Consider the following 26,726-nt stretch of genomic DNA (forward strand, 5'->3'; position numbering starts at 1 on the left):
CTTTCAACAGCACTGGAGCATTGGATAGAAGGGCTCGGTTGTCAAGAAGAAACCGCAGTGAAGAATGGTTCGCTTCTCGCAGGATGAAGGAAATAGAAACAAAAGCGACGCCCACCACGCTGTGGACGACCGCAGCTTTTCGCTCGAAGATGAAGACGATATCGATATAGATGATTTTAACATGGATGGAATTGAGGACGGGAACCCGGAAATAGACTACTACCCGGGTATGTCGAACAGACATTCGTTTTTGGGAGAACCAGACGACTTCAAAACAAAAGTGCGCAGGTTTATCAGAAAAGCCGGGGTCAAGTTGTCTTCCCAGAACTTCAGGAAGTTGGTGATCGGTATGACCGGCCTGGGTCTTGCGCTGTTGTTCTTCGGTATCATGTTTTTTGCCGGTAAAGGTGGCGACTCGTTAGTGCCGGGCGGGGCTATACACGATGGTAATAAGGCGGGTTCGGGATCTGCCCCTGAGGCCACGCCCGAGGAAACCCCCGACATAGCCGGCGGGGAGAAGAATGACGAGGGAGAATACGTCGGCTTGGCGAAAATGGATCTAGAAGACATGCGGAGAGGGAACTTCTGGGTGTTCGATTACCAGTTGAACTTCTTCGATTACCAGCCTGTTGCTGAGGAGCAAACTCCGTCCCTCGAAATTCGTGATCATCATAAAGATCACGATGACGATGACGACGACGACAAGGATAAAGGTAAGACGGATGATGATAGCGACGATGATGATGACGATGACGGTGACGATGATGATGACGATGACGATGACGAACATAAAGATAACAAAGAAAAAGGCAAGAAAGGCAAGGAAGTCAATCAGAACACAGTGAGCGGCCAGTCGAAGCCTAAAAGCTCTTCCGCTGATTCTGATGCAGGGTACTATCTTCACCAAGACAATACTATACTTTTGCTAAAGAAAGCTTCTGACCCCGACTACGTCAAGAAAGTCATTGACTTGTCAAGTTTGACTCACAATAGTACCCCACTCAAGTCGAGACTCGTTTCGGTGACAAAATCACTGGACAAAATCATTGTTGTTTCAGAAAGTAAACAGCAGTGGAGACAATCATCGTTTGGAAAATATTGGTTGGTGGACGTCGGTACGCTTCAGGTCGAACCAATCAATGCAATAAAAGAAAAAGATGATTCAATAACTTTAACCAACATGAACTACGCTGCTTTTTCACCTAATGGTAAGTTTATCTATTATAACTACAAAACGAACATTTATTTGAAGGATTTGAATTCCGGAAAAACCTCACAGGTCACAAAAGATGGTGACATGAAAAACATTCTGAATGGGAAACCAGATTGGATTTACGAGGAGGAAGTTTTGGGAAGTGATAGAGCTATCTATTGGTGCAAAGATGACTCGAAGTTTGCATTTATCAAGTGGGACGACACAGATGTTCCTGTGTATAATTTGGAGATTTTTGGAGACGATGAATATCCAAAGATCGAAGAATTAAAATATCCGAAAACTGGCTTTCCTAATCCAGTAGTTTCACTGTATGTTTATCAGACTACCAACTCAAAGCTGATCAAGGTCAAACAACCTGAGGAGCAGGATAAAGATGCCCATTTTTTGGGAAAAGACTTCATTATCTATCAAACTGTATGGCTCAACGAGGAAGAGTTGTTGTTCAAGCGTACGGATAGGACTAGTAGGATACTGCAGGTGTGCGTCTTCAGCACCGTAACTGGGAAAACCTCGATCGTCAGAACTGTGAACACTGACAAGTACAGTGGTTGGTACAAAAACAATGGTGATATCTACGTTTTGCCAGACAACAAAGGTTATATTGATAATGTTGTCTTAGATAACCACGACCACCTATCACATTTCAAAAACTCCTCAGATAGTCAAGGAGCTGTTATTTCTTACGGTGAATGGGATGTTATTGGCGGCATCGCTGGCTACGACAAGTCTGAAAACAGTGCATACTTTATTGGAACATCGGGTAACTCTTTGCAGAGGCAAATATATAAAGTCTCGTTGGATGATTCAAGCTTGACCGCTATTACTGCTTTGGATCAAATCCATTCTTACTCACTAAAGGTTTCAAAAGGTGGAAAATGGGGTTTGATGAAGTATGCAGGCCCTCAATTACCAACACAAAAACTTGTCGAGTTGAGCAAGCTACCCGCTGAACCAGAATATTATGACAGTTTACTAAATTTGAATAATGCTTTTGACGTCGAGGCCACGCTAGAAACATACCAAATTCCAACGAAAGATTATCTACCGATTCATTTGCACGATAATGTGACTGTCAATGTTGTTGAGGTAAAACCAGCTGATTTTGATGAGGAGAGGCAGTATCCTGTTCTTGTCAGCGTTTATGGTGGACCAGGAATTCAAAAAGTAAATTGTGATTTTAGCTATGGTTTTGAAGAAATTGTCTCATCCTCAGCAGATGCTATTATACTATACATCGATCCTAGAGGCACGGGAGGCTCTGGTTGGGATTATAGATCATGGGCGAGAGACAATATTGGATACTGGGAACCAAGAGATATAGTGGAGGCAACGCAGCAGTATATTGAAAATAGACCTTATGTCGATACTGAGAGAGTCGCAATTTGGGGTTGGTCCTACGGAGGATTTGTTACCCTCAAAACTCTTGAGTATGACATGGGGCAGGTGTTCAAATACGGTATGGCAGTTGCGCCTGTGACAAACTGGCACCTATACGATTCCATCTACACTGAAAGATACATGGGCAATCCTTCCCAAAACGAGTACAAAGATGCCAAAATCAACAGCTATAAGAACTTTGAGCATGTTTACAGATTTTTGATTATGCATGGAACTGGGGATGATAATGTTCATTATCAAAATACTTTGCAACTTTTGAACCAGTTTGACTTGATTGGAATAGAGAATTACGATGTTCACGTTTTCCCTGATTCCGATCATTCTATCAATCATGATAACGCCAATGTGATTGTTTATGATAAATTGTACAGCTGGATATGTACTGCTTTTGCATCCTGAATGCTGCTTCTCGAACACTATATATAACTTCATTCTCTTAAATTTACATTAAAGAAGCTTTTTTTTTGGACTTCAATAAGTAATATAGCCGATAGTAAAAGGAAGTTCATGAAATTTCTTAAGTTCGTTACAAAAAAGCGGGAGTGAAAAGAAACGTTAATAAACATAAAAGTGTAAATTTTTATAGAGATAGAGATGACGGCATGATCTGCTTAGGGCCTTGATTGGTTAACTGTACCACAGTCACCACATGTTCTAGCATTGATATCAGCATCGAACTTATCGATTGCAGCTTTAACTTGGGTGCCTAGATCGTGGCAATGGAAAGCCTCTTCATGACACACTGCACCACATTTTTTGCAGTACCATCTCATTTTGTCCTGCATTATTTCTGGTCTGTCCTGTTCCAGTACGATCCCCACGGTGTCGGCAAATCTGACAGGGCTGTGGGGGACATTAGCAGGGAGAAGGAAGGACTCACCCTCTTTGATCGGGATATCCTTGAACTTTCCGTCATCAACCACTTTCAAAAGCATGTCACCTTTAAACTGGTAGAACCACTCTGGAGTCTGGTTGATATGATAGTCGGTTCTTTCGTTTGGACCACCGACAATCATAACGGTGAACCCTCCCTTCTGTAGGCAGAAATTATTGACGGGAGGCTTTAGCTTGTCTTCATTTTCTGAAATCCACTTTTGAATGTTAATCGGTGCTCCCAACATTGGTTGTTAATTGAACTTGAAAAACTGTTGTATTGTGCTTGTTGTTCTGGTTGTTTTCGTGGTAAATTATGAGTGAAGAAATAGAGTTAAACGAAGTTCGGTTGAAAAATGGCCGTTGGCTAGTAACTGACTAATGCGAGAAAGCACGCCATATTTTCTCGGCCTTAATAAGTCTGAGTCGGTTCCACACGGAGTTCCTGTCCTGCCGCTTGGCGTGTACAGAGACTTTCCTGGGTAGAAAAGGAAGAGAATGTGTGGCAAGAGAAGTAATTGTCCGATTGCGGAAGATAATACTACTCCATTCTGACCAAAAACGTAGAATCGTCCCGTAGCAGATTTTTGTGAAAAGCGGCTCACACCGAAAACACTGGATACAGTTTGTTCCTAGGAGCGGGTCATGGTGGCGTTGCTAGGTTTGAGTAGTGGAAGTAGACGGGTTTAATCCGATAAATCGGATGGACTTTTCAGTGTTTTGTTCCGGCAGCGTGATATCAGGGCAAATTAAAGGCGATAATAGTCCTTGCACCGCCAAAGGTGAGGGGGGGCCTTGGGAGTAGCCTGTGATGATTGCAAAGCACCACTTCTGAGTTGTTGGCTTACAGCACATTGGAACAGGCAGAGAAGGAAATGATGAAAGTCAATGGCAAACGAGACTACTTGTATGCCTTTTATCGTCACCCTGCTAGTTATACGATTCCGTGACGCTTCTCAGTAAAATGTTGTCCCGCACAAAGCAGAGTAATCGGGCTTACTGTACTCTGCACTACAGCTTCATTTACGGCTTCAGCTCCGCCTGTCCATGCTGGGGCAAGATTCCATTGCTACAGGTACAACTGTCCGTCAGACGAGCCGCCTCGAAGCACCTTTTGGGGCGCCCACCATCTCTCCCTCTCCCTCTCTCTCTCTGGCTACAGACGCAGAGCTCTTCCAATGGATCTAGTCAGCTACCTACAATTTGCCCTTCCATCGACACCGTCATCGTCATTGTTTCCATCCATCGCCTCCCGTCTCCCACTCCAACTTCACCTCCATCTTCAACAACCTGAGCCTCCTCGATCTGCTCGTTTTGGCCGCGGCGGGCCGATCGACTCAAAAATGCTTTGATACGAGGAAACGGAAGAGGGAATGCGTCAGCAAGGCTACAGCCGTGGGCTTCCTCATTGTGCACTGCCTTCTGCTTCGCCTGTGACGGAACTTTGTCTATTGCCATGAACCTTCTCCCTTCCGTCCAGGTCAAGTTTGAGGCCGGACTGTGCACAAGAGTCGCATTAGATCAAGGAAAGACACCGGGGCTAGTATCCGAAGGAGGAGAGTTTTCTGTTGTGACGCGATGGCAGGAAGCACAAGTGGAATCATTGCGGGGATGAACCCGCTAGAGTACAACTCTAGCTCTCCGTATACAATATTTTTCTTTCAGCTTATCGTCATTCTCACGTTCTCGCAGCTGCTCTACATCCCCTTGAGCAAGATCAAACAGCCAAGGGTATTGGCAGAGGTGTTGACCGGTATTGTGTTGAGCCACACGGCTCTTGGGCGAATCCCCAACTTCACGGAGTACGTGTTCCCAGAAGGCTCGAGACCGGGGTTGACCCTCGTTGCAAATATCGGGATCTGCTTGTTGATGTTCATTGTTGGCTGCGAAGTGGACGTCAAGTTCATCAAGAAACACATTATCACGGCGTTGTCCGTCGGTATCTTCAACATGGCGGTGCCGTTCGGTTTGGGATGTGCCTGTGCAGTGGGCCTATGGAACGATTATCGAGTCCATGTCGAGGAGTTGCCGAAGATCAAGTTCACCACCTTTATGGTCTTCATTGCCACAGCCATGTGCATCACTGCGTTTCCCGTGTTGGTGCGTATTCTCACCGAGCTTCGGTTGGTGAAGGACAGAGTTGGAACGGTCGTCCTTGCTGCAGGTATCACCAATGACTTATTGGGTTGGATCTTATTGGCCTTGAGTATCACCTTGGCAAATGCCTCTCAGTCGATTGTCACCTTGTACATTGTCTTGGTTGCTATTGCCTGGTGTTTGTTCATTTGCTTTCCGGTGAGAATTGCTCTTCATTTTGTTCTGAAGAATGTCATGAAAGAGTTTGATAACCCTAACTCCCCTTCGAGATCTGCAATGTTGATCCTCTTGTTGATGATGTTTGCTTCCTCTTTCTTTACAGACATCATTGGTGTTCACCCGATCTTTGGTGCTTTCATTGTTGGGACGATCGTTCCGAGAGAAAACAACTACATGATCTCACTAACGTCGAGGATCGAAGACTTGGTCAACATCATCTTCATCCCTGTCTATTTTGCAGTGGCCGGATTAGACGTTGATTTGGGTCTACTGAACCGTGGCTTAGATTGGGGGTGGGCTATTGGCTTGATTGGGGTTGCAATGGTTGGTAAGATCTTTGGCGGCACCATAGCTGCCAAGTTACGTGGACTCTACTGGAGAGAAAGTGCAACAGTCGGTGTCTTGATGTCCTGCAAAGGTATCGTCGAAATTGTTGTTTTGCAAGTCGGATTGAATGCCAAAATAATCTCCAAGAAAACATACTCCATGTTCATTTTCATGGCGTTAGCTACAACATTTTTCACAACCCCGTTGACCCTATATTCATATCCTAGTAGTTATAGAGAGAAAGTGCAAACCTGGTTGGCGGAAAAAGAAAAAATGGGCTCCAAGGACACGACAGCTGGTCCCGCTGATGCTGAAAACGATACTGCTAATGTCACCAAGAACGCCAAGATAGATAAGATCATTCTCTCTGTTGAAAATGTTGAGAGTGTTTCCAATGGTCTTTTACTCTTAGACATCTTTTTGGAGATTTTAAAAGTGCCAGTTCATGCCATCAACTTGAAAACGTTGACCGAACGTACAGCAGATCTTTTACATGCATCAATGATGGACGATATGACACCAGACCACAGCTTTAACTCGTTGAATTCAATTTTGAGCATATTCAAAATTTTCTGCCATTTCAATAAAATCCCATTCACCTCAGAAATATTATACTCCCTACCTGAAAGTTACATACAAACCTTACTGGACAACCCTTCGTTTTCTTCTGATGACTTGCTCATACTACCGATATCTCGACGCCAATTTTCGGTCGAGTTTCTTTCGGATATGATACGAGAAAGCAAACGGGAAAGCAAGGAATATAATTTCCACAAGGCGATCTTTATCAGCAACACGCAAGAGCTAAGCACCAAGCCTGAAAGCGAGAATGAAAATGATAATGAACACAAAAACATCAAGAAGGATGTTGATAACGAAAAATCGAAAGAATCTTCAAACATTGAGACGAAGAGCTACTTTTCAGAGGATACCATATTGAACGCATCGTCCTTACTTATTTCGACGGTTACACTATACATCAGTAATCCGGAATTGACTGACCAGGATAGACTCGGAATGAAGCTATTTGACATTCTCATGCGTCGGAAAGATCTTATTATTGCAAACGTTGTTTTGACCAATATTGAAAACGAGTCGGAAACATACGATATAATTTCTTCCTGGTTGTCTTCGGACGAAGAAACTTTCAGAAACGTTCACCTTTCCCTCGAAACAAACAAATCCCTTGCGGAGCCTGTTCCTTCGGTCAAAAGTGCGAATCTGGATAGCTTGGTGATCGTTTCTGCGGACTATAACTTAGAATTGGTTACAAGCTTGGTGGAAACTCACAAAAAGGTGTTTGTCCTTTTCTGAACTGCATGTTTTTTTCTGCGCCATTACTACCTTCGCTTTACTTTCATTTCCCGTACTGGTGGAACTAACCCCACGCTTCTTTATAATGTTTTACTAAATACAACTAAATCACGTATTATTAATTTGAGTAAGAAAAGCGGCTAAAAGCAAAAATCGAAGTGAAAGAAAAAGAACTGGAAGGGGGTCCTTAAAACTTAAGAACAACCTTACCTTTGGCCTTACCAGACGCAACTCTTTCGAGAGCAACCTGGGCATCGCTGTAAGCATCATAGACAGAGTCGATAGGGATGCTCAACTCACGGTTTGCCCACAACGTTCTGACAGCATCTCCATAGCCCTTGGTGTTCATCAATAAAACGGTATCAATGAAGTAATCGTATAAACCCAATTTGTACTTGACAACCGAGACAAATTTTTTCCAACTTGGGACGAATTGGTAGAGGTGGACGTGGGAGTAGTCGATAGTGTAAGACCCTTCGACTTGAGAGAAGATACCGTTCTCGGAAACCGGCTTCAAAACGTGTGAGAAGTATGGAATCAAGTCCTCGTCTCTGACGGCGTCGACAACGATGTCAAACTTGCCGTGCTCCTTCACAAACTCCAAAATCTGGTTGACCTTGACACTCTTCCCCTTTGTGTAATCGACAACGACGTCTGCACCTGCTTTCTTGCTCTTCTCTGCAGAACTTGCAGAGCACGTAGCGACAACCTTGGCCGCCTTGAAGTAGTGTTTGGCAAACTGGACAGCATATGTGCCGACTGAGGTACCACTGCCAAGCACCAGCACGTTGCTGCCTTCCAAGGAGCCACGATGCGAGTACAAACACTGATACGCTGTTCCGGAGACAATAGGCAGAGAAGCCGCCTGCTCGAAAGTCATGCCTTCAGGAATCAACTCGCAGACCTGCGCCACTTTTGGTTCGAAAATAATGTACTCAGACGAAGAGCCTCTTCTGGTGACGCTCAAAACGTCACCAAAGATCTTGTCGCCTGGCTTGAACTTGGTTTCTGCCCCCGCCTTGACTACGATCCCGGAAAAATCGCCTCCAATAATCTTGTCCTTAGGCCCCAAGAAGCCGTAACTCATGCCTTTGAAAATGCAGTCAATAGGGTTAATGGACGTGGCCTTTATTTGTAACAAAACCTCTGTTGGCTTGACGATCGATCCTGCGGTTACAGGAATCTCCACCTCCTTGGTCGTCAACGGAGTCTTGTAACTGTGGTAAGTGACAGCCTTCACTTTGAACGAATTGTTCACAATTGGTGGTAGTTCTGGGATCACTGCAGCCATGTTTGTTTCCTTGCTTCGTTTGCCTGCCCTAAAAGAGGTTTTCGGTTATTTTAAGCACAATTTATTGGTGTCAATACTGTTTTGCAACTGCTAACTTGCTCTTTTGCCTCTTGTGACAGTGGCATCTTTTTTTATAAAAACTGGGCTCGGGCTCTCTCCGCGGCCTGTGCCGGCTACAGAACGGAAATAAACGATTTGCGATGCGAAAGTCGGGGAATTTGTCAGCCGAAGAAATCCCGGGCCATACGCTAACGCTGGCGTTTGGTATTGTGATCGGAGGTGGTAGTAGATTCTAGAAAGAGGGTACACGGCTACGGATACAGATACGTGCATGCACACCTGCGTAAACACGGAGGACGGAGTATGCACGGAAAAAGACGGTCCGGAGCTTGCTAGAGGATGCAGACGACCTTGCCCGAGGCCTTGGAGGTGCCGACTCTGTGGATGGCCTCGGCGTAGTTGGACCATCCTCGGTGGACGCTGTCGATGGGGGTGTCAAGGAGATGGGCCTTCCACATCGAGTGCACGACAGGCGCAAAGGTGGCGTCGTAGCCGAGCTTGTAGCAGTAGAGGCGGTGCTTCAGCAGCCCGAGGCTGTACAGCAGCGAGTACTTGAGGGACCGGTACGAGGGCAGGATGATGGAGAAGATGCTGCAGGAGCAGAGGTTCATCGACTTGGAGCCGTAGACCTGGCAGTAGGAACCACTGCTGCCGCCATCGTCGCTGGTGGAGTCTTTAAGGATCACATCGAGGTAGTCCAAGAAGATCTCGTTCCTCACGCAGTCGACAACAACGTCGAATTTCCCCTTCGCCTTGACAAACTCGAGCGTCTGGTTAATATTGGCATAGTTCCCCTGAGTATAGTCGATCGTCACGTCGGCGCCTAGGTTCTCGATCTTGGCCAGCGATCTCGACGAGCACGTCGCCACGACGTTTGCCGCACGCATGTACTTCTTGGCGAACTCGACTGCATATGACCCGACAGACGTCCCGGCTCCAATGACGAGAACGTTCTTCCCCTCCAGGGCGTCGGCCAGATCGGGTGTTTTTACCTTCCCGGCCTGAGTCACGCCCATTTTCAGAACGCCGTAGCCTGTGGCAGCAGTGCACGCCAGCGAGGCCGCCTGCTCAAACAACATTCCCTCCGGGATCTTGTCGCAAAGAATAACTTTCTTCGGGTTGATGACAATGTACTGCGAAAACGTCCCCTCGGAGCTGAACGGGGCTAGACGATATCCGTAGACAGCGTCGCCCGTCTGGTATCCGGTGCTCTTGCCGGCCTTCACAACAACCCCGGCATAATCCCCACCGTAGACCTTCCTGTATGATCCCACAAAAAACAGGCTCAGGCGCTGTAGAAGAACGTCAATTGGGTTGATCGAAACTGCCTTCACCTTCACCAGAATCTCTTCCGGCAGAATATCCACGGGGACAGCAACCGTCGAAAGGCCCAGATTCCAGAAACTGGTGTATGTGAGCGCCTTGCTGACAAGTTTACCCGCCGCAGTCATCGGACAATCCAATTCAGGTGACTCAGACATTCGGGTAGGTGGCGTCACAGTGTTCTTAATCAATTACACGACTGCTTGTCAGACGATGTGAATTGATCCTAGTGCAGGCTTGAGCAGCAAAAGAAAGCAATAGAGAGAGAAATATCAATACCGACGACACACCTGCACAGTGTACAGCACCACCCAATCGTCCGTGCTCCTGTCCAGCACCACCCAACACGACCGTCTCGTTACATCCGTCTGATGTTAAAACCTTAAAGCCCAAAGTGTAGCCGTTTCTGAAAAATCATGTCATCTCTCCTGTTGTGGGGCAACCGCGTCGTCAGCACTGCCGTGGAATGCTTCCCGGGCCCCAGACGGAGAAAAGAGTCGAAGAGACAGATAACATCGGGTCAAATCTCTTGCGGGTTTGGAGGCTCTGTTGGCTGTTGCCGCTGCTCTGATAGATAATGAGACAAGTCCAACGTGGTGTCTTTCTCACGAGCTCGAAAAAGCTTCTCTATGCACATTCTCCGCTAAAAAGGGCTTATCCACCCGACGGCCTCACAGTTGAAAAACTGCTGACCGATAGCCATACGAGAAGAGAACGGATTCTCACCATATATCGGAACCTGATCCGGCTCTCAGCGTATCTGCAGTTCCACACGTACATGAAGAAGGTGTTTTGCGAGTTGGTGAGGGTGAAACTCAGACAAGATTACGAGTATCGGAAAGCAATACTCCTGCCTGGCGGAAAAATCCGGGACGTAGATAGGACAAATGTGGATGGCAAAGACGCCGAGAACGCCGAAAGGCGTCTATGCGAGAGACTTGTAAATACCGTCAACTTTGTCCACAACGCAGCGTTGGACAGCGTGGCAAACGAAACAGCACGACCTGTGTCAATGGAATTCAAGATCTTGAGTTCCATCCTACAGTACGAAGTGTCCAAGGCGCTCCCGTCGGGTCTCAAAGGCAAACTCCAGGACAATTTCATCAGTATGGAGAAGTTCATGGAATTCCGTCAGATAGAAAGGTCGTGGAACATGCTTGGAGTGGAGGAAGGTCGCCGCGAGAACTTGTGGTGGATAGACAACGGGATGATGAAAAACGAAGTCTGCTTTGAATACCTGGAAGAGCTAAAAAATCTCAAAACCAACCAGAAAACTTTTATGAACAAGATGGCCGGCTCAATATTAGACTTTGAGAGATATCTTGTTTTTCTTAACGAGGAGTCAAAGCTTCTCCTATAAGATAGTGTAAAGTAGAGACTTGTTAAAACAACATGTAAGCGAAATGAAATAAACTATATAATGATAGAAGTATGTAAATATGGAGAAAAAAGCAATAAAAGTCTACGCATTAAGAATAGGAAGGTATCAAAGATATTTTGTTCTCGTTACGTATTTAGGGAAAGAACTGATTGTTAATGCCGATTTGTTTTAATTAACTTTGATATCATCACCATCCTAGCGAGCTCTTTACATTGATAGGCGCAGAAATCTCGGGAACAAACCTTGGCTGGTCCTCCTTTGGTTTCGTGAAGCCAAACATTTGCAGGAACGACGAACTCTGCGTGTTGGAGTTCTCCGCATCGGGCAATCCAATATCACCCACTGAACTGCTATACTCCAACTTCTCTCTAGTATACGGAGCACCGGCACTATCAAGCGACTCATCACTCATTGATGAGAAACTGGTATCAGGAACGTCTTGTTCTGCAGCGTTTCTGATTCTTCTCTTAAGGAAAAAGATAATGACACCAAGGTAAATTCCAACACCGGCAACACAACCAACCACTACCCCCGCAATATATTTGTGATTTCTAGACCGATCGCTAGGAATAGTAGACGCCGTAATAGCAGCAGAATCGATAGAACCTAAAGAATCAACAGCTGGGTCTCCCCCACCATTCGGTTCATTGCCATTATTACTATTAGAATTTTGTTGCTGAGGATTATCAAGAGATTCCAGCAAGTTGGTCACAGGAATTTTAGAGTCAATCAAAAGTGCCATCGACTTTTCAGTCGCATCGCTATTGTTGTATATTTTCGAGGTTAGATCTAAGATTTCATTCTGCAAAAGATCGACATATGATTGATTGAAATAAACTTCGGCAACCGTTATAATATAACCCACCTGAGTAGATGAATAAGGAACAAGTTTTTTAACAATGACTGCACTTTCATCAATTTCAGGGAATGGAAAGCATAAAACTTGTGGCAAGTATTCGAAAATTTGAGCGGAAGATAGAGAATTTTCAACAATAAATGCATAATTGAGCGCTTGCTTGAAACCGATAGTAATGAGTTCAAAACCGCTAGATTGACTAACAGATTGAGTCGGTATGATTGCCTTTGGTAGAGAGCTTGTGACCGCTTGAGTTTGAGAAGCAGTGTTAGTATTAGTGGTTGTACTATCCTCAGCAATGATATGAGTTGGGAGCCAAGACTCGGTGACACGTGTACGCGTTGGTGATGATGATAGGTCTGTTGGCGCAGTAGCTGGATCAGTCGGTAATGGGGCAGCCGACGATGTAATTATGGCAGGCGATGGAAGACCGGCAGAAGACGAAGTCAGTGGAGCCTGTGAAAAAAGTGGAGACGTTGACGCTTGAGCGGATGATGATGCTTCTAATGCAGGTGGTGCAGATGCTGATACCGTTGAAGATTGCTTTAATGGTGCTGTAGGGGATGATTGAGCGGTCATTGTTTCCGAAACAACAGATGACGGAGCTGGTAATGTGGCAGAAGAGGACTTGGCACCAGTTTTTGTAGTAGAAGGCTCAACATTGACAGACGTTGAAGAAGGTGCTGAAGGAGGTGGGACAACAGAAGATAAAACAGCAGTAGCACTTGACAGTGTTGCACTCTCGACTGTGGAAGAAGGTGATAATGAAGGCGCTGAAGGAGCCACATCTTGAGAGGAAGGAATGACAGAAACAGGTGCACTGGAAATGGGTGGTAGCTCTGAAGAAGTTAAAGATGCAATTGGTAAGTCCGAGCTTGGGCTTGGAACCGGAGCAAAGGAAGAAGTTGATGATTCAGTGGGTACCGGTGAGACATTACTTGGAACATATGATGATGTAGCAGCAACAGGTGCAGAGCTGAGTGGTGTTGGCTCCGTTGGAACTACTGATGAAGTAGACCATGGTGCAGCTTCAGGAACATGACTTGAGTAAGCAATCGACTCACTTGAGGATGACGAGGAATACACAGGAGGTTCTACTGAACTTGAAGGAATATAAGTTGGCCCATAAGAAGTATCCAAACTTGACGTTGCACTGTACACTGGACCAATGGGAACTGAACTTGACCAAACAGGCTCAGCAGGTGTAGAAGAAATTGGGTAATAGGAAGATGCATAGTCGGTAGACGAAGCTTCTGATTGGGGTTCCCAAGTTGAAGATGAAGGAAGTTGTGGGCCAACTGGAGCGGCTGAGAAAGGTGCTGGCACAAAAGTTGAAGAAGAAGACACAGAAGATTCATCCCAAGAAGCAGTTGAGGCAGTAGGACCATAAGAGTACTCCGAAAAAGTTGACGATGGTAGTGCTGGTCCAAAGGAGTAGGTGCTGGAAACCGAAAGTTCCGGACCATAAGTGGAAGACGGTGTTTCATAACTTGAACTTGAAAACGTAGAAGTTTCCGCATCTGTAGAAGAAGTGGAACTTGGCAGCCAAATTTGACTCTTTGCACCGGAGGAAAAGGGTGCAGGACCATAACGGGGCTGAGCAGAGCCTAGGGCAGTTGATAAAGTTGATGAAGTTGCAGGCGATTCAGCACTTTGAGATGAGTAGTATGATGGACCATAGTTCATGGCACCTGCTGACCCTAATGCAGAGGTTGATGTAGAAGAGGAAGATGATGATGATGAGGGTGGTGATTGAGTTGACGAAGAAGAAGGTAAAGCTTGTGAAGAACTTTCTGTCACGCTATCAGATAGGTTAGAGGAAAGCGCAGAGTCAGAAGAAGCTGATGATGCACTACTTTCCGGGTAAGAGGACGAGGTAGTGGAATCAGCAGTTGTTGAACCTGTTACATCTATCTTCTTAGGAGCATAGTTGATTGACGATTCAGCCGAGGATGAGGATGAGGTAGCAGTAGCTTCCGATGGAGAATACGCTTCATTTGTAGATTGGCTGAACGTAGGGTCAACACTGCTTGCTGAAAGGGTGAAAGAGTCGGTTTCAGAAGAGCTGTAATCAGTGCCGTAGTTAGTTGTTGTATCTGAAGAGATTGTTGGAGTAGGTGATGGTGATTCTGAAGAAGGCGACCAATGATAATCAGTGGGGGTGACTTCGCTTGATGATGAAGTTGCTGATTCTGTGGATGGCGGGATCGAGCTCGAAGCAGAATCTGTAGGGGAGTAACCAAAAAGCTCTTTGAATGGTGACTCGGTGGATGAGGAAGATGAAGGAGATGGGCTGGGCTGTTCCCAGTAGTTTTGGGTAGTAGATGAAGAAACAGTGGGCTGTTCCCAGGCGTTCTGTGTAGAAGATGAGGAGGTGTCCTGTTGCCAGGTGTTTTGAGTAGATGAGGAGGTGTCCTGTGGCCAGGTGTTTTGAGTAGATGAAGAGGAGGTGTCCTGCGCCCAAAAGTTCTCAGTGGATGATGAAGATGTGGTAGTAGGCGATGGACTGGAAGTGGTGGTGTCATCGCTTGTGGTAGAGGTGGCCTCCTGGGTCTGCTCCGACGAAGTTGTTGTCGTCGGGGTGCTTGAAGTTGTGTCATATGTTCCTGTCTGTGCCGCGGTCGAGGAGGTATCCTGGTTAAACATGGCTGTCAGACTGGAGTAGAAGTCGTTCACAGGATCACTCGAGCTTGTCGATGTTCCTGTGCTCGAGGTCGAGGTCGACATAGACGACGAAGATGTTGTTTGGGAGTCCACTGGTGCGGTGTAGGCGCCGTTTGCGAGGACCAAAAGAATGGGTATCGTGATTTTCGTTAACGAGAGCATGGTTGTGTTGGTGATTCTTGTTTTTAGTGGCAGGATTTCGGACTGGGCTGGTTTGCGAAAAATGTGTTGTGAACTTCCTTTAGCTGGTGTGAATAAAAGAGTGACTAGATTAAGACTGGAAGAACACGGATTTGACTATAGTGCTGAAAGTGACTTTTTTCCTTCAATCTTGCGCTGATAGGATCGGGAGGACGTCTGTGTGTGTGTTTGTTTGTGTGCGTGTCTGGGTGGGGTCGTATTGTGGCTGAGACAGTAATTGACGCTGTGGTGGCAAGATCAGAAGAGACGTGCTACTAGTGGAGCATCAAAGCTTTCTCGGGTAGGGGCAGTGTTGCAGACGTGTGTGTCGACTTGCCGAGCAGTGGGTTGCTGTAGACTGTGGTGGTGTATTGTGTTTGTTATAAGCCTAGTTTAGGAGCCATCAAGCTGACTCTGAACGGTGCACTGAGCTAGGAGACTTCCCTGGGAGTTTGAACGAGTGTGACGGTTGGTGGTCTGGCTACAGGTTGGCTTCGCAGGAGGAACCTTCGTTCTGGCGGACACCCAACCATCCCAGCAACAAACACCAAAGAGCCAGCTACAACTACAAGAGCCTGTGAGCTTAGGAGCTGAGCACACGTCCGCAGCCTGCACTGCTCCTCTCCGCCCCTGCTCGCTCCCACCTGGTACCGCTCGCCGACACACTGCCGGCTGCAAATTTTGCCAAAAATAAACAAACAAAACAACAACAAGAAACGAGCGCCCGAGCGGCAGCGACGACAAGAGAGGGAGCTAGATACGGCTGCGTCTGCCCGGAGGGGGGCGCCTGCTGCCGCAGCCGAGCAAGGATCCCCGTCGCAGCACACAAAACGGGACGTCTGGCGCGCCCTGCAGACAGGAGTCTGCTGCGGGTTGCCTCTTTGGGCGAAATAGAAAGGCCGCAGGCACGGTGCGACACGTCGCAAAAAGGGGGAGGGGGAGGAAACAGAGGACAGGGAGACGGCTGGGGTAGCTGGCGTAGCTGGCGTAGCTGTGGAAGCGGGGACGAGGTTCTGGGTATGCGACGTCGCAGAACCAGCAGTGGTTGTTGCTCAAACGTCTGTGCTTCCCTTTCTTTTCATGGAGAGACACGTCGAACTGGCAACTCCGCAGGGACCGGCAGGCCGCGACCAGCGACTCCGACCGCATGCGTCATCAGAGGGCGAGGCCGAGGCCGAGGCCGAGGCTGAGGCCGAGACCGTGGGCCTGCGTGCGTGCCGCGGTTGCCTGCAGACACGCTTCGGGTTTTGTGTCGCTCTGTGCCGTCGCTGGGCAACGCGGCCATCTGGTTCAAGGCGGGTGGGTGCGGAAGCGTGCCTTGCAGCAGCTGCGGGGCGGGACGCTGTCAGATCGCCGGCGGCTCTGTGTGCACGCTGGGCCGGTGCCCACACACGTACGATTCTCGCGGAGGCACGGGAGGAGAGCAAGGATCGGCACGCGGTGAGACAGCGGGAGCATGCGCAGCCGTTGCGCGGTAGGCTCTAGCACCGTGGTGGGTCCAGGGACGGCAGGCAGAGCACAGCCCGGAATGTTGGGTGTCCCGTGCGCACGTGACCTGCGGGTGCGGAAACGGATTTTGCGCCGATCGACGCGCTGCGTCGATCGGCGCGGATTTCTTGGAGGCCCGTTGCTCCTGGGTCTTCCAGCCCCCTGGCACCCACCATCGCTACATAGATGCACGGAGGCAGGCCTGCACAGGGTAGAAAGGAGGGTAGCAGAAGCCGGAGGCAGCTTCCCCGGCAGCGCAGCGGAGCCAGCACCCGAGTCAATTGCCCCACACCGCGCATGTCCAAGTACCAGAAACTCGACAGAGACCCGTTCGACGACCTCGTCAACGATGACGACGACGACTTCCACATCGACGACCACGATAACGGGTACGACGAGGATGTGGTCATCCAGCCAGATACGCAAAAGCCAGGCGGCGCCATACAGGACGTCAGCATCGGCGCCAGCTCCAGCGGCGGCGGCGCCGCCGCCGCCACACCGTTGACGCAGCCGCAGTACAAAAAGACCTACGAGGGAGGCCTCTTCTCCCTGAACTACTACAGACAGTACTTTGACCTCAACACGTCCGACTTCTTCCGCAATTGTCTCGCCAGCATGAACCCGCTCACGCAGCCCTCGGCAGACGACTTCAACCACGTCGGAGACCTCTACGGGTCGGTGTGGATCACAGCGTCCTTGGTCTTCCTCTTGTTCTTCTGCAACTCCTTCGCAATCCTCCTCAGCGGCTGGTTCTTGGGTATGGACCTCGAGACCCTGCAGATAAACTACTTCAAAATGATTGTGGCCTCCATCAACCTCTTGTACGGCTACACCTTTGTCATCCCCGCCATCCTCTACATCGTGTTGAAATTTTACCTCAAGGTGCTATTTCTCGCTCCGTTCACAAACTTGATCTCAATTTACTCCTACGCAAATCTCCTCTGTTCCCCCGCAGTCTTCCTATCGATCTTCAGAGGCTTCCTAGTAAACCACAACACCCTCGACATGGTCTTGAAATGGTCGTGTATCGTTGTTGGCGCTCTGTTGAGCGGGTTCTCCATCATCTACAAGATCAAGGTCTATTTCACCACCATATTCGGGGAAGATGATAAAAAGTCAATGTACGTTCTTCTCTCTTTGCTGGTGCTAGCCCATATAGGCTTTGCAATCGGTGTCAAGATCAGTTTTTTTGGCAAGTTATAAACTTTTTTTACATATATCTTTGTATTTAGGATCCGATTACACTCAAAATAACATTTTCCATTTCTTTTCATATTAACTTGATGGTTCTGCATGCAGGCTTCGTCTCTCCCCGCTTCAATATGATTTCTAAGAAGTCATCGCCAGCTTGAGCCTTTTTTTTTGGTAGATTTCGATCAGTTCCTCATCACCAACGTATTACCAGCATGGATGCTTCACCAATAACTATATCTTATGCCCCTGTTATGTGACAGAAGACTTTCAAAGTGAAGAAACTCTCATTTTCATTTTTCTTCACAAGTTTCTTGCAGCCCGTTAGAGGAAATGCACCAAAGGCATTTCAACATTACTTTGAATTTAACTTGCAAAACTTAAGTTAACAAAAGGCACACTCTATTTGTTTTCACATATTTCAGTACAATACATACTTTTAAACTTTGATAAATTGCTTTAAGTAATAAAGAAGGTTGTTTCTGGGTATTTTATAACAAATAGTTTTACAGTTTTCAAAAACCAATTTTATTTAGTTATGATACAAAAACTTAGTTTGTGGTTAAATTTTTTATATTGCACGTGTAGCTCAGTGGTAGAGCAGCAGATTGCAAATCTGTTGGTCATCGGTTCAAACCCGATCACGGGCTTTATTTTTTTAATTTCATTTTCATTCTTCCTTCATTTTCGTTTTTCGGGAAATATACTGGTAGTAGTTATGATTTAACAGATAAGAACCAATAATGCGTTGGAACTAACACTATGTGTCCCTCTCTTGTTAATTGGATAGAAACCTAAAAAGCTTGTACTACCTCCATGCTCCAGCGCTACACCTGTGCACTACTATCATCCCATCCTTTCTTTATCGCGGCCTCCCACGAAGATTTTCCTAATTTTGTTCACATGGCTGCAGTGGGGTTAACACATGCCTCGATAATTTCGTGTTGAGGATCATCGGATAAGCTACTCCGGAATCGTTTCAGTTACTTTCAAATTCAAAAAAAAAATGGTAATATCATAAAGCCATATATAAAACTAAAAAAAATATACTTAGGCGGCTAACGATATATTAACTTTAACACACACTCAAATACAAGCAAAACCAGCCAATTTATACCCCATAATGAAGGTATGCACTATTCTAAAAACTTGGATTAGCTCCCATTTGTAGTTCTGAGAAAGTCGACACTAACACCCCTAATAAATTTTACAATCAAGTATATTGATGAGTTTGACATTGACTTGGTCAACCAGGCGTTGACTTTTAATACCACCGATATGCACATACAGGGAACGTGCGATTTGTTTACGACCAAACCGGTGGGAGCAGATAGAAAACTCTATAAAGTTTTGGGCAAGCTCTACAATTCAGAAGAAGACACCTCCGTTGATACGGGGCTTGAATCTCGATCTAACTCCAACAACATTGAAGAACGACCAACACTCAAACAAACTCGCCAAAACTCAAACGTTTCAGTACACTCCAACAATTCCAACAAGTCTATGGACTCTTTAAATTCTCAATTCATGCAACTTAAAAACAGGTCGTTTTCTTATTCTTACACAAAACCAGTATCTGCATTGGAAGAGAAGAGGTTTAAAAGAGCTCACTCCTTCAATTCCCCATCACCAGAACCAGAAATGATTAATTCAGTAATGGACTCTCCATTTGGTCCTTTAAATCAATCTTCATCAAGAAAACTATTTGGATATCTAATTGGAGCTTTGAATGCGACGTTTCCTGATCACGATTTCTCAACAGTTCAACCCAACCACTTTACATTACTTAATTCGACTTCAGATTTGGTGGCTAAGGTCAATTCATTCCTAATATCCGCAGGAAAATCTACGGGTTTAGATTGGGTATGGCAAACAATAAATACACACATTGACTTAGATCAATGCGTTTGCTTCCAGTTTGATCCCCAACAATCTTTTACAGATGACTTGGGCGTTATTTGGTGCAACATGAATTTTATTTTTAACAAGAAAAAGAAAAGAGTTGCGTTCCTGTATTTTCTTGCAACAGTATTAAACGAAACTGCTGATAGTACAACCACACTGAGGCGGAGAAATAGCAAAATGGGAACTCTTGATGAGGGAGGAATGCAGCTGGGTGAAGACGATAGTGAGTACGACTTGCGCTACAATAACGACTATGGCCCAATATATGAAGACGTTTTTGAAGAGGATGATGTAAATAATGTCGAGGACGGTGCCAACGTCCTGGTGCAAGGTAAAAATGGCCCTGAAGAGTTTGATTTTGATGATGAAAACGATTATGCAATGTCGGATGATGACATGGCGAATGAAAACCAGGATGACGAAGGATTTGTATGATTTTGTAAGATTTGTATGATTCCTCGGTTTGGGAATTTCTCGAGAAGTTTACGTTTACAGTTCACTGGATACAGTGGATATAGATTCTAATATTTATAATACAATATAACTTAATTCAGCAATAAGAGATCATCTCTGAAATTTGTTGCTTAGAAATTCTCGTTGTGTATTGCTCAGTGCAAAAGTCAAATACTAGAAAATGAAAATCTCGAAACAGTAATCGTTTCACCAAAACACGTAAATTATTAATTATTCTGAAAATAATTCCATCCATTTCACTGATGAAAAAAGGCTGTTTATTAAACAGCTATGGATCTAACGAAATACTGTGCAGATAGCTCATTCATACTTAACAAACCGTACTGCGAAAGTTTGTTGAATACTTTTCGAAGTAATCAGATAACAACTCCCGAGTTACTGTTATCCTCAATCTCAACTGTTGCGAGGAAGCTCAACCGAACCGAAAGTGAGATATCTGCATTTATTGACAAATTTGAAGCCGAAACTTGTGATCGAGTAGTGAAATCACTTCATAAACCAATACCATTTTTGACTCAGAAAAATGACCAACCTCCTGCGGCTGAACCGAATCTATTTTCGGTTGGAGATGAATCTATAGATAATATTTTGAATGGAGGAATACCCACTGGCTACTTGATTGAACTATCTGGGAAGTCTGCAAGCGGAAAAACCAATTTCTTACTAACTTTGAGTGTAACTATCCAATTACCTTTGGAATTTGGTGGACTAGGTCCTTCTATATTTTCAACGGAAAGCACGAGCCATGTTGGCGTCAAAACAATGTACATTCCTACTGAGTCACCTCTAGCAACTCAAAGATTGAAGCAAATTATTGACAGTTTTACTGAATTACTGGAAACTAATGGTATTTCTTTCGAAAACCAAATGTTCTTTCCCAAATTGGATAATGTTCTCACAACATCAAACGTTATGACTAATTTAGAAGAGCAGGATCATATTCTGAGGTACCAGCTGCCAGTAATGCTAGAAAGAGACCCATCCATAAAGCTACTTATTATAGATTCCTTAACTCATCATATGCGAGCTCAGTTAACATGGTCCGAACAGAGAAGTTATGTACAATCGCTTTGCACCTATTTGAAAGGTTTGGCAAAACATTACAACATATCAATCATGGTGGCTAATCAAGTCACAGATAAGCCAGTGAGAGGTTTATACTCGGGTGATAATGATGTACTTTGGAAACTCAATACAGAGTACCAGCTAGGATGGATGAATGGCTGGGATGATATCGGTATTATGTATCGGCAGTTGATGAGGAGAGAAGGAGTGATTGATGAAGCAGGCAAAAGTTTTGAAAGGCTAGATTACTTAAATGATATTCAAACTTGTGGCCATTCTAATTTATCACAGAGAGAAGGTGATAGTTACAGCTCGGATTCTCACTACGACAGCAAAAGCCAGAGTACAATGAAAAACGATCTTCAAAATATTCTGAAGTCTGAACAAAAGAGACTTTTTGATAGTAATTATAAGGTCAAAGTCAGTGGAATAGGCACGCGACCCGCTCTTGGATTGGCTTTACTGGACTACATTGATATGAGAATAGTGTTGAGTAAAGAGTATGTGCCTATATTTGATGAAAAACTAATCGACGAGTTCAGTGTGGAACTAGGAATTGACACCAGCAACCTTGAAGACTCTTTTGTTAGTGAATCTTCTAACTCAGTACAAAATAGCTCTGTTCCACTTGAAACTTCAACTCAAAGGGTTGACCAAAAACAAATAGTTAAAACAATAGCCAACAATAAGTATCTCAAAAATCATAATTTTGAGTCATTTAGATCGCTTAGATGTGTATTTGGCCCGCTCATTCCAGCTGGTGAAACAAGGAAGGCACAATTTGAGATTTGGAAAGGAGGAATAAGGAAATATGTCAGATAAAATATTTTCAGTCATTCCAATAAGCCCATATTTTATCAATGTAACGTTTCGGGCTTTTAGCTCCAAGGTTGTTAATTTTCTCAACATCTGCATCTTTCAGATCTATAAAAGTAAAGCCTTTTTTGATTCTTTCCGCATTCGACGACCTTGGTAGACAAACAATTTCTCTTTTCAATAAATAGTTTATGATTATATCGACTGGCATCACGTTATAAGACGCAGCCATCTCTTTGATTAAGGGTATTTTCAAGATAGGTGCACCTAGCGAACCTAGGGGTGAGTATGCTTCCACTATGATGCCATTGGACTTACAAAATTCTGCGAGTTCCAATTGAGGGAGATACGGATGTAGTTCAACTTGGTTTACGGCAGGTATTGTCCCCGTTTCATCCATTAATCTTTGGAGCATTGGAATGGAATAGTTTGACACTCCAACGGCTTTTATCTTACCCGTTGAATTTTTAATATCAAGCAGTTTTCGGTAGGTCACTAAATAATCCCCACTAGGGTCGATGACTGCGTTTTTGCGAGAATCCGTGGGAACTGCTACCCTTCCAAATTCATCGTCTACCTTTGCAAAACACGCTGGCCAGTGCTGAATGTATAAATCCAAATAGTCGATCCTAAGGTCATGCAAAGAATGATTAAGTGAAATCTCAGGATCATTCCAAAAGCAGGGCCAAACTTTGGAAGTAATGAAGAGATTTCTTCGATCTAATTTCTTTTTTAGAAAAAGATCATCTAATACCTCTCCTATCATGCTTTCCGTCTTGTAATACCATGCGGCGTCTATGTGTCTGTAATCAGCATCTAACAAGGCTGCCTTTAAAGCACGCTTAAATTCTTCTGGGCGACCTCCAGCCTTGAAAGCGGTACCTAGCCCAATCAATGGTATTTGGACTCCTCCCGGAAGAAATGCAACTGAACTAAAACCGACACCTCCTTTCATTAACACTTGAAATGGATCTGATGATAAGTTCATGCGTCTCGGAAACAATGTATAGTGAAGTACTAAATAAAGATTGATTTGTTCATTTTATTTCCGCTCCTTGCTGCAACATTCATAAAACAATTTAGCAATGTTTTTTGAGTGACAGTATTGTTTCAACAATGTCGAAAAGTGTGTTTGTCACAAAAATAATTCGAATACACATATCAAAAACAGACATCCTTTCTGGATGTAAATCAAAAAATTGTAAAAAAGGACTGTATACATAATTAGACAGAAATTAACCCCAGTGTTCAAAACCAAGGCCCTTACCCCAAGGATCGTTAACAAATCTTTGAGGATGGGTGACACCAAACTGGTCCAACGCATCAACCTCTGATTTTTCCAAATTGATCAATTTGTAACCCTTTTTAACTCTTTCAGCATTTGAAGAACGTGGAAGAATAACGATCTTTTTGGCAATTGAGTAGTTCACAATAATGTCAGCCGGGGTAACGTCATATTTGGAAGCTAGCTCTTTCACTAGTGGAATCTTTAGGTTGGGAGCACCAGAGGAGCCAAATGGTGAATATGCTTCCAAAACAATGCCCTTTTCGGTACAGTAATTATAAAGATCCAATTGGGGTAAGTGTGGGTGCATCTCAACTTGGTTGCAAGCAGGAACTACGTTTGTCTCCTTGATAACACGCTCAAGCATCTCGATTGTGAAGTTAGAGACGCCGACAGCTTTTGCCTTTCCCTCGTCTTTCAACTTGAGCAACTTTTTGTAAGTTACCAAGTAGTCTCCATTCTTGTCATAGAGAATATTGCCTGCAGCATCTTTAGGTAACCCAACTCTACCATTAGAGTCTTCAACCTTCTGAAAGCAAACAGGCCAATGCTGTAATAGTAAATCAACCTTGTCCAACTTCAAGTTTTTCAAGGATATTTCGATTGAGTTCTCAGGGTCATTCCAAAAGCAGGGCCACACCTTGGTAGTAATAAAGATGTCTTCTTTTTTTATTTTACCGGACTTATCCAAGCTTTCCAAAATCTCACCGATATATGGTTCAGTGTTGTACCACCATGCAGTGTCAATGTGCTTGTACTTTGCATCTACTAGAGCTGCCGTCAAAGCTTCCTTGAAATTTTCGACATTGTCCTCCGAAACTGTACCGAAACCCAAAAGTGGGATTTCCGCCCCGGTGTTTAACTTCACTGTCACGCTCGATGCACTAGCCATTGTCAACCTATGCTTTGGATATTCTTTAGCTGTTGAAATCCCCTTGAGTTATACCGTTAAAAACCTAATTGTGTTTAGAGGAATAAAACACTATAAGGTGCAAGGGAGAAGGTATAAATAAATCTTCGAACGACGAGGGCGCAAAGGTGAAGCATGTCCCATTATTTATCTGGCATCGTACAGATGAAAACTCAGTGATTACGGATACATTACGTAGAAGGAGTGGCTTTTACTAACATCTACTAAGATTACATCGCTATAATACATACCTTAACTCAACCGAGACCCACCCCTTAACATTCAATATCGTTTCACAATGAGAAGTATTTGAAAAGAGGGAGTCTCCATAATTTGAAGGCGCACTTTCCTTGATGTGTGCAGTCATCTGAATGGGTATCATGGTCTTTTCATTTCCCTTTCGAGTTGTTGATGTTTGGGAGACCAGCTAACAAAACTAGCTACTAAGAGACTGGTTTAAGGAAACGTTGAATCTGGAGCCTAGACTATGTCTTTGCAATGATGAAAATAATGTCCATCAGGTCTTTCAGAGGAAAAAAAATTACTGGAGCTTTTTACCGACATCATTCTCAACTTCCAAAATTAAGTTTCACAGTGATAGATCAAGATAAATCTGATATAGAATACCATTCGGCCCATGCTGCAAATACAATCAATCCTGAAAGGAAACATGTGCCTTCTATGGGCCGAATTTTTCTTTCAAGTCCGACTCACAATGATTCAGAGTCAAGTGAGAATCAGATTGATATAAATTCGTTGCCGTCATGGTATGAACGACTGCAGAAACCTTCGAGTTATAGAATAGAAGAAGATATCAAACAATCTGATTGTAACATTCCATATAGAAGTTTTCAGCGATGTTACTCACGAGTGCTGGCACTATATACCGATACATTTTTATCCCTTACCAAATCACATATGCGAGAATTACAAGCTAGATTTCATGATCCAAATGTTGCGGCCAACATACAAGAGCAGCAAATAAAGATTGATGTAGCTGTACGAAAGCTAAGCGATCTATCGGCAAATACATTTATAATGTACAAGAGATTAAAAGTCAAACGACTGACTCCCCCATTCTATTTACATCAACAGTTCTTGGTTCATTTGGGCGCAAAAAACACTTCCAAATTACTAGACTTGTATTTTGACCTACCCGAACCCCGACCATTGTACCTCAAGCGTGAAGAGTTTGAGAGACTTATGAGCTTGATATTACGTTTGAAGATTTCTGGCGACCACAGGGCTTTAGTTCCACGAGTAGTGGAAGTTTATGAAGACATTCGACAAAACGGAAATGGAATTAACCTCACACCATTCGAGGAAACTAAATACTTTTCACTTTTATTGAATTCATGGAAGGAACAAAATCTTTCGCAGGAAGAGAAGTATCACAAAGTGCTGGATCTAAAACTCAGTTCAAAGAAAAAGCTTAAATTTTGCCCAGCTATGTGGAATATTATGCTCACTCATTTCCCGGAGAAAGTAGAAGAAATAATGAAAATGATGGCAAACGAAACTGGAATCACAAGATCAACTTCGGAAATATTTCTTCGACATCTTCAAACATATGACGAGTTCAATAATGCTTTGGAGCTAATGAAGTTAAAATATTTTCATGTTGATCCTTGGCTGATGGATATCATATTAGAGAAATATATTTACTTTGACAAATCAAATGAAGCCTTGCAACTTTTGTCAGAAACCCTGGCTATTTTTGAAGATGTATCAACCTTAAACTGGACTTTTTCAACCCAAAAGTTTCAAAGAACTGAACTTTTCAAAGTGGACATTTTAAACAAAACATTTTTTGATCTTCATAACGAAATGCCAGATAAACCTTTTACATGGTTGAGATACAAATTCAAACCAAGCCCTTTAACTGTTGGCAAACTCTTAGTTTCTTTAAAGCGTGATGATCAAAGACTCAGTCTATTGGGATTAATGAAAAAGCAAAATATACCCCTTGTAAATAAATTTGCAGTGCAATTACTCAGTGAATGTAGCTTCAGATCGTTGCCAATAATTTTAGAGCTGGTCAATTCTTCCACCCGTTTTAATTCACAGCTACACAACGTATTCAAAGATTCTAGGTATGACGTCAATTATTTGAATAATTTTGTCCTTGATCAAAGAGAACCTCTCTTTGAACTGAAGGAAATATTTCGTCAAAGTTTAAAAATCTATGATGATAGCGCCAATGTTGCAGATACTGACCCAACTAGAGCAGCGGTGGCTGATCAACTTGTCCAACTCAATGACGAGGTAGGGAGTGATTGAATGTTCAAAGCTAGAGAATTTTTTTTTTGAGTTGTGAGTTGTGATAAAATGTTGTTAAGAATAAGTTGAAAACGAATTGTATATAAAATGTGTATGTAAATTATTAAGGTATC

The 26,726-nt window shown here is 44.2% G+C and overlaps 16 protein-coding genes and 1 non-coding gene across 17 annotated transcripts; 9 read left to right on the forward strand and 8 right to left on the reverse strand.

The window, feature by feature from the left end:
• The first annotated feature begins 17 nt into the window (after positions 1–17).
• Positions 18–3,156, forward strand: PICMEDRAFT_17069 (hypothetical protein). The gene has a single exon (XM_019161451.1). The coding sequence runs from the start codon at positions 65–67 to the stop codon at positions 3,011–3,013; it is 2,949 nt and encodes a 982-aa protein (XP_019016913.1). The 5' UTR covers positions 18–64; the 3' UTR covers positions 3,014–3,156.
• On the reverse strand, positions 3,101–4,013 carry PICMEDRAFT_17070 (hypothetical protein). The gene has a single exon (XM_019161452.1). It carries the CDS (start codon positions 3,733–3,735, stop codon positions 3,226–3,228), a length of 510 nt encoding a protein of 169 aa, XP_019016914.1. The 5' UTR covers positions 3,736–4,013; the 3' UTR covers positions 3,101–3,225.
• Positions 3,995–4,351, reverse strand: PICMEDRAFT_17071 (hypothetical protein). The gene has a single exon (XM_019161453.1). It carries the CDS (start codon positions 4,340–4,342, stop codon positions 4,145–4,147), a length of 198 nt encoding a protein of 65 aa, XP_019016915.1. The 5' UTR covers positions 4,343–4,351; the 3' UTR covers positions 3,995–4,144.
• Positions 4,352–4,385: 34 nt separating this feature from the next.
• Positions 4,386–4,923, forward strand: PICMEDRAFT_145542 (hypothetical protein). The gene has a single exon (XM_019160429.1). The coding sequence runs from the start codon at positions 4,452–4,454 to the stop codon at positions 4,779–4,781; it is 330 nt and encodes a 109-aa protein (XP_019016916.1). The 5' UTR covers positions 4,386–4,451; the 3' UTR covers positions 4,782–4,923.
• A 142-nt stretch (positions 4,924–5,065) lies between these two features.
• On the forward strand, positions 5,066–7,444 carry PICMEDRAFT_73303 (hypothetical protein; the record flags this gene model as incomplete). The annotated part of the gene is made up of 1 exon (XM_019164441.1): positions 5,066–7,444. One exon carries the CDS (start codon positions 5,066–5,068, stop codon positions 7,442–7,444), a length of 2,379 nt encoding a protein of 792 aa, XP_019016917.1.
• PICMEDRAFT_17073 (hypothetical protein) lies at positions 7,144–8,835 on the reverse strand. Its single transcript, XM_019161454.1, has one exon. The coding sequence runs from the start codon at positions 8,733–8,735 to the stop codon at positions 7,632–7,634; it is 1,104 nt and encodes a 367-aa protein (XP_019016918.1). The 5' UTR covers positions 8,736–8,835; the 3' UTR covers positions 7,144–7,631.
• Positions 8,836–9,127: 292 nt separating this feature from the next.
• PICMEDRAFT_73305 (hypothetical protein) lies at positions 9,128–10,246 on the reverse strand (the record flags this gene model as incomplete). The annotated part of the gene is made up of 1 exon (XM_019164442.1): positions 9,128–10,246. One exon carries the CDS (start codon positions 10,244–10,246, stop codon positions 9,128–9,130), a length of 1,119 nt encoding a protein of 372 aa, XP_019016919.1.
• A 449-nt stretch (positions 10,247–10,695) lies between these two features.
• Positions 10,696–11,478, forward strand: PICMEDRAFT_73306 (hypothetical protein; the record flags this gene model as incomplete). Its single annotated transcript, XM_019164443.1, has 1 exon — positions 10,696–11,478. The coding sequence occupies one exon, from the start codon at positions 10,696–10,698 to the stop codon at positions 11,476–11,478; it is 783 nt and encodes a 260-aa protein (XP_019016920.1).
• A 4-nt stretch (positions 11,479–11,482) lies between these two features.
• PICMEDRAFT_17077 (hypothetical protein) lies at positions 11,483–15,662 on the reverse strand. The gene has a single exon (XM_019161455.1). The coding sequence runs from the start codon at positions 15,179–15,181 to the stop codon at positions 11,687–11,689; it is 3,495 nt and encodes a 1,164-aa protein (XP_019016921.1). The 5' UTR covers positions 15,182–15,662; the 3' UTR covers positions 11,483–11,686.
• Positions 15,663–16,439: 777 nt separating this feature from the next.
• On the reverse strand, positions 16,440–16,765 carry PICMEDRAFT_145744 (hypothetical protein). Its single transcript, XM_019160441.1, has one exon. It carries the CDS (start codon positions 16,655–16,657, stop codon positions 16,490–16,492), a length of 168 nt encoding a protein of 55 aa, XP_019016922.1. The 5' UTR covers positions 16,658–16,765; the 3' UTR covers positions 16,440–16,489.
• A 462-nt stretch (positions 16,766–17,227) lies between these two features.
• On the forward strand, positions 17,228–17,881 carry PICMEDRAFT_25726 (hypothetical protein; the record flags this gene model as incomplete). The annotated part of the gene is made up of 1 exon (XM_019162409.1): positions 17,228–17,881. A coding segment is annotated over one exon (654 nt), but the record flags the coding sequence as incomplete, so codon positions are not given.
• Positions 17,882–18,456: 575 nt separating this feature from the next.
• On the forward strand, positions 18,457–18,528 carry PICMEDRAFT_t89. The gene has a single exon. It is a non-coding gene; the product is annotated as a tRNA-Cys (tRNA).
• Positions 18,529–18,875: 347 nt separating this feature from the next.
• On the forward strand, positions 18,876–20,338 carry PICMEDRAFT_17080 (hypothetical protein). Its single transcript, XM_019161456.1, has 2 exons — positions 18,876–19,007; positions 19,097–20,338. The coding sequence occupies exons 1-2, from the start codon at positions 19,002–19,004 to the stop codon at positions 20,216–20,218; spliced, it is 1,128 nt and encodes a 375-aa protein (XP_019016924.1). The 5' UTR covers positions 18,876–19,001; the 3' UTR covers positions 20,219–20,338.
• A 139-nt stretch (positions 20,339–20,477) lies between these two features.
• PICMEDRAFT_64176 (hypothetical protein) lies at positions 20,478–21,954 on the forward strand (the record flags this gene model as incomplete). Its single annotated transcript, XM_019163477.1, has 2 exons — positions 20,478–21,907; positions 21,940–21,954. Exons 1-2 carry the CDS (start codon positions 20,528–20,530, stop codon positions 21,952–21,954), a joined length of 1,395 nt encoding a protein of 464 aa, XP_019016925.1. The 5' UTR covers positions 20,478–20,527.
• Positions 21,955–22,151: 197 nt separating this feature from the next.
• Positions 22,152–23,126, reverse strand: PICMEDRAFT_73310 (hypothetical protein; the record flags this gene model as incomplete). The annotated part of the gene is made up of 1 exon (XM_019164444.1): positions 22,152–23,126. The coding sequence occupies one exon, from the start codon at positions 23,124–23,126 to the stop codon at positions 22,152–22,154; it is 975 nt and encodes a 324-aa protein (XP_019016926.1).
• Positions 23,127–23,235: 109 nt separating this feature from the next.
• On the reverse strand, positions 23,236–24,554 carry PICMEDRAFT_17083 (hypothetical protein). The gene has a single exon (XM_019161457.1). It carries the CDS (start codon positions 24,313–24,315, stop codon positions 23,374–23,376), a length of 942 nt encoding a protein of 313 aa, XP_019016927.1. The 5' UTR covers positions 24,316–24,554; the 3' UTR covers positions 23,236–23,373.
• PICMEDRAFT_145783 (hypothetical protein) lies at positions 24,347–26,678 on the forward strand. The gene has a single exon (XM_019160445.1). It carries the CDS (start codon positions 24,832–24,834, stop codon positions 26,611–26,613), a length of 1,782 nt encoding a protein of 593 aa, XP_019016928.1. The 5' UTR covers positions 24,347–24,831; the 3' UTR covers positions 26,614–26,678.
• The last annotated feature ends 48 nt before the right edge of the window (positions 26,679–26,726 follow it).

This window comes from Pichia membranifaciens (genome assembly GCF_001661235.1).
Source record: "Pichia membranifaciens NRRL Y-2026 unplaced genomic scaffold PICMEscaffold_4, whole genome shotgun sequence".
In the NCBI taxonomy this organism is placed as follows: domain Eukaryota; kingdom Fungi; phylum Ascomycota; class Pichiomycetes; order Pichiales; family Pichiaceae; genus Pichia; species Pichia membranifaciens.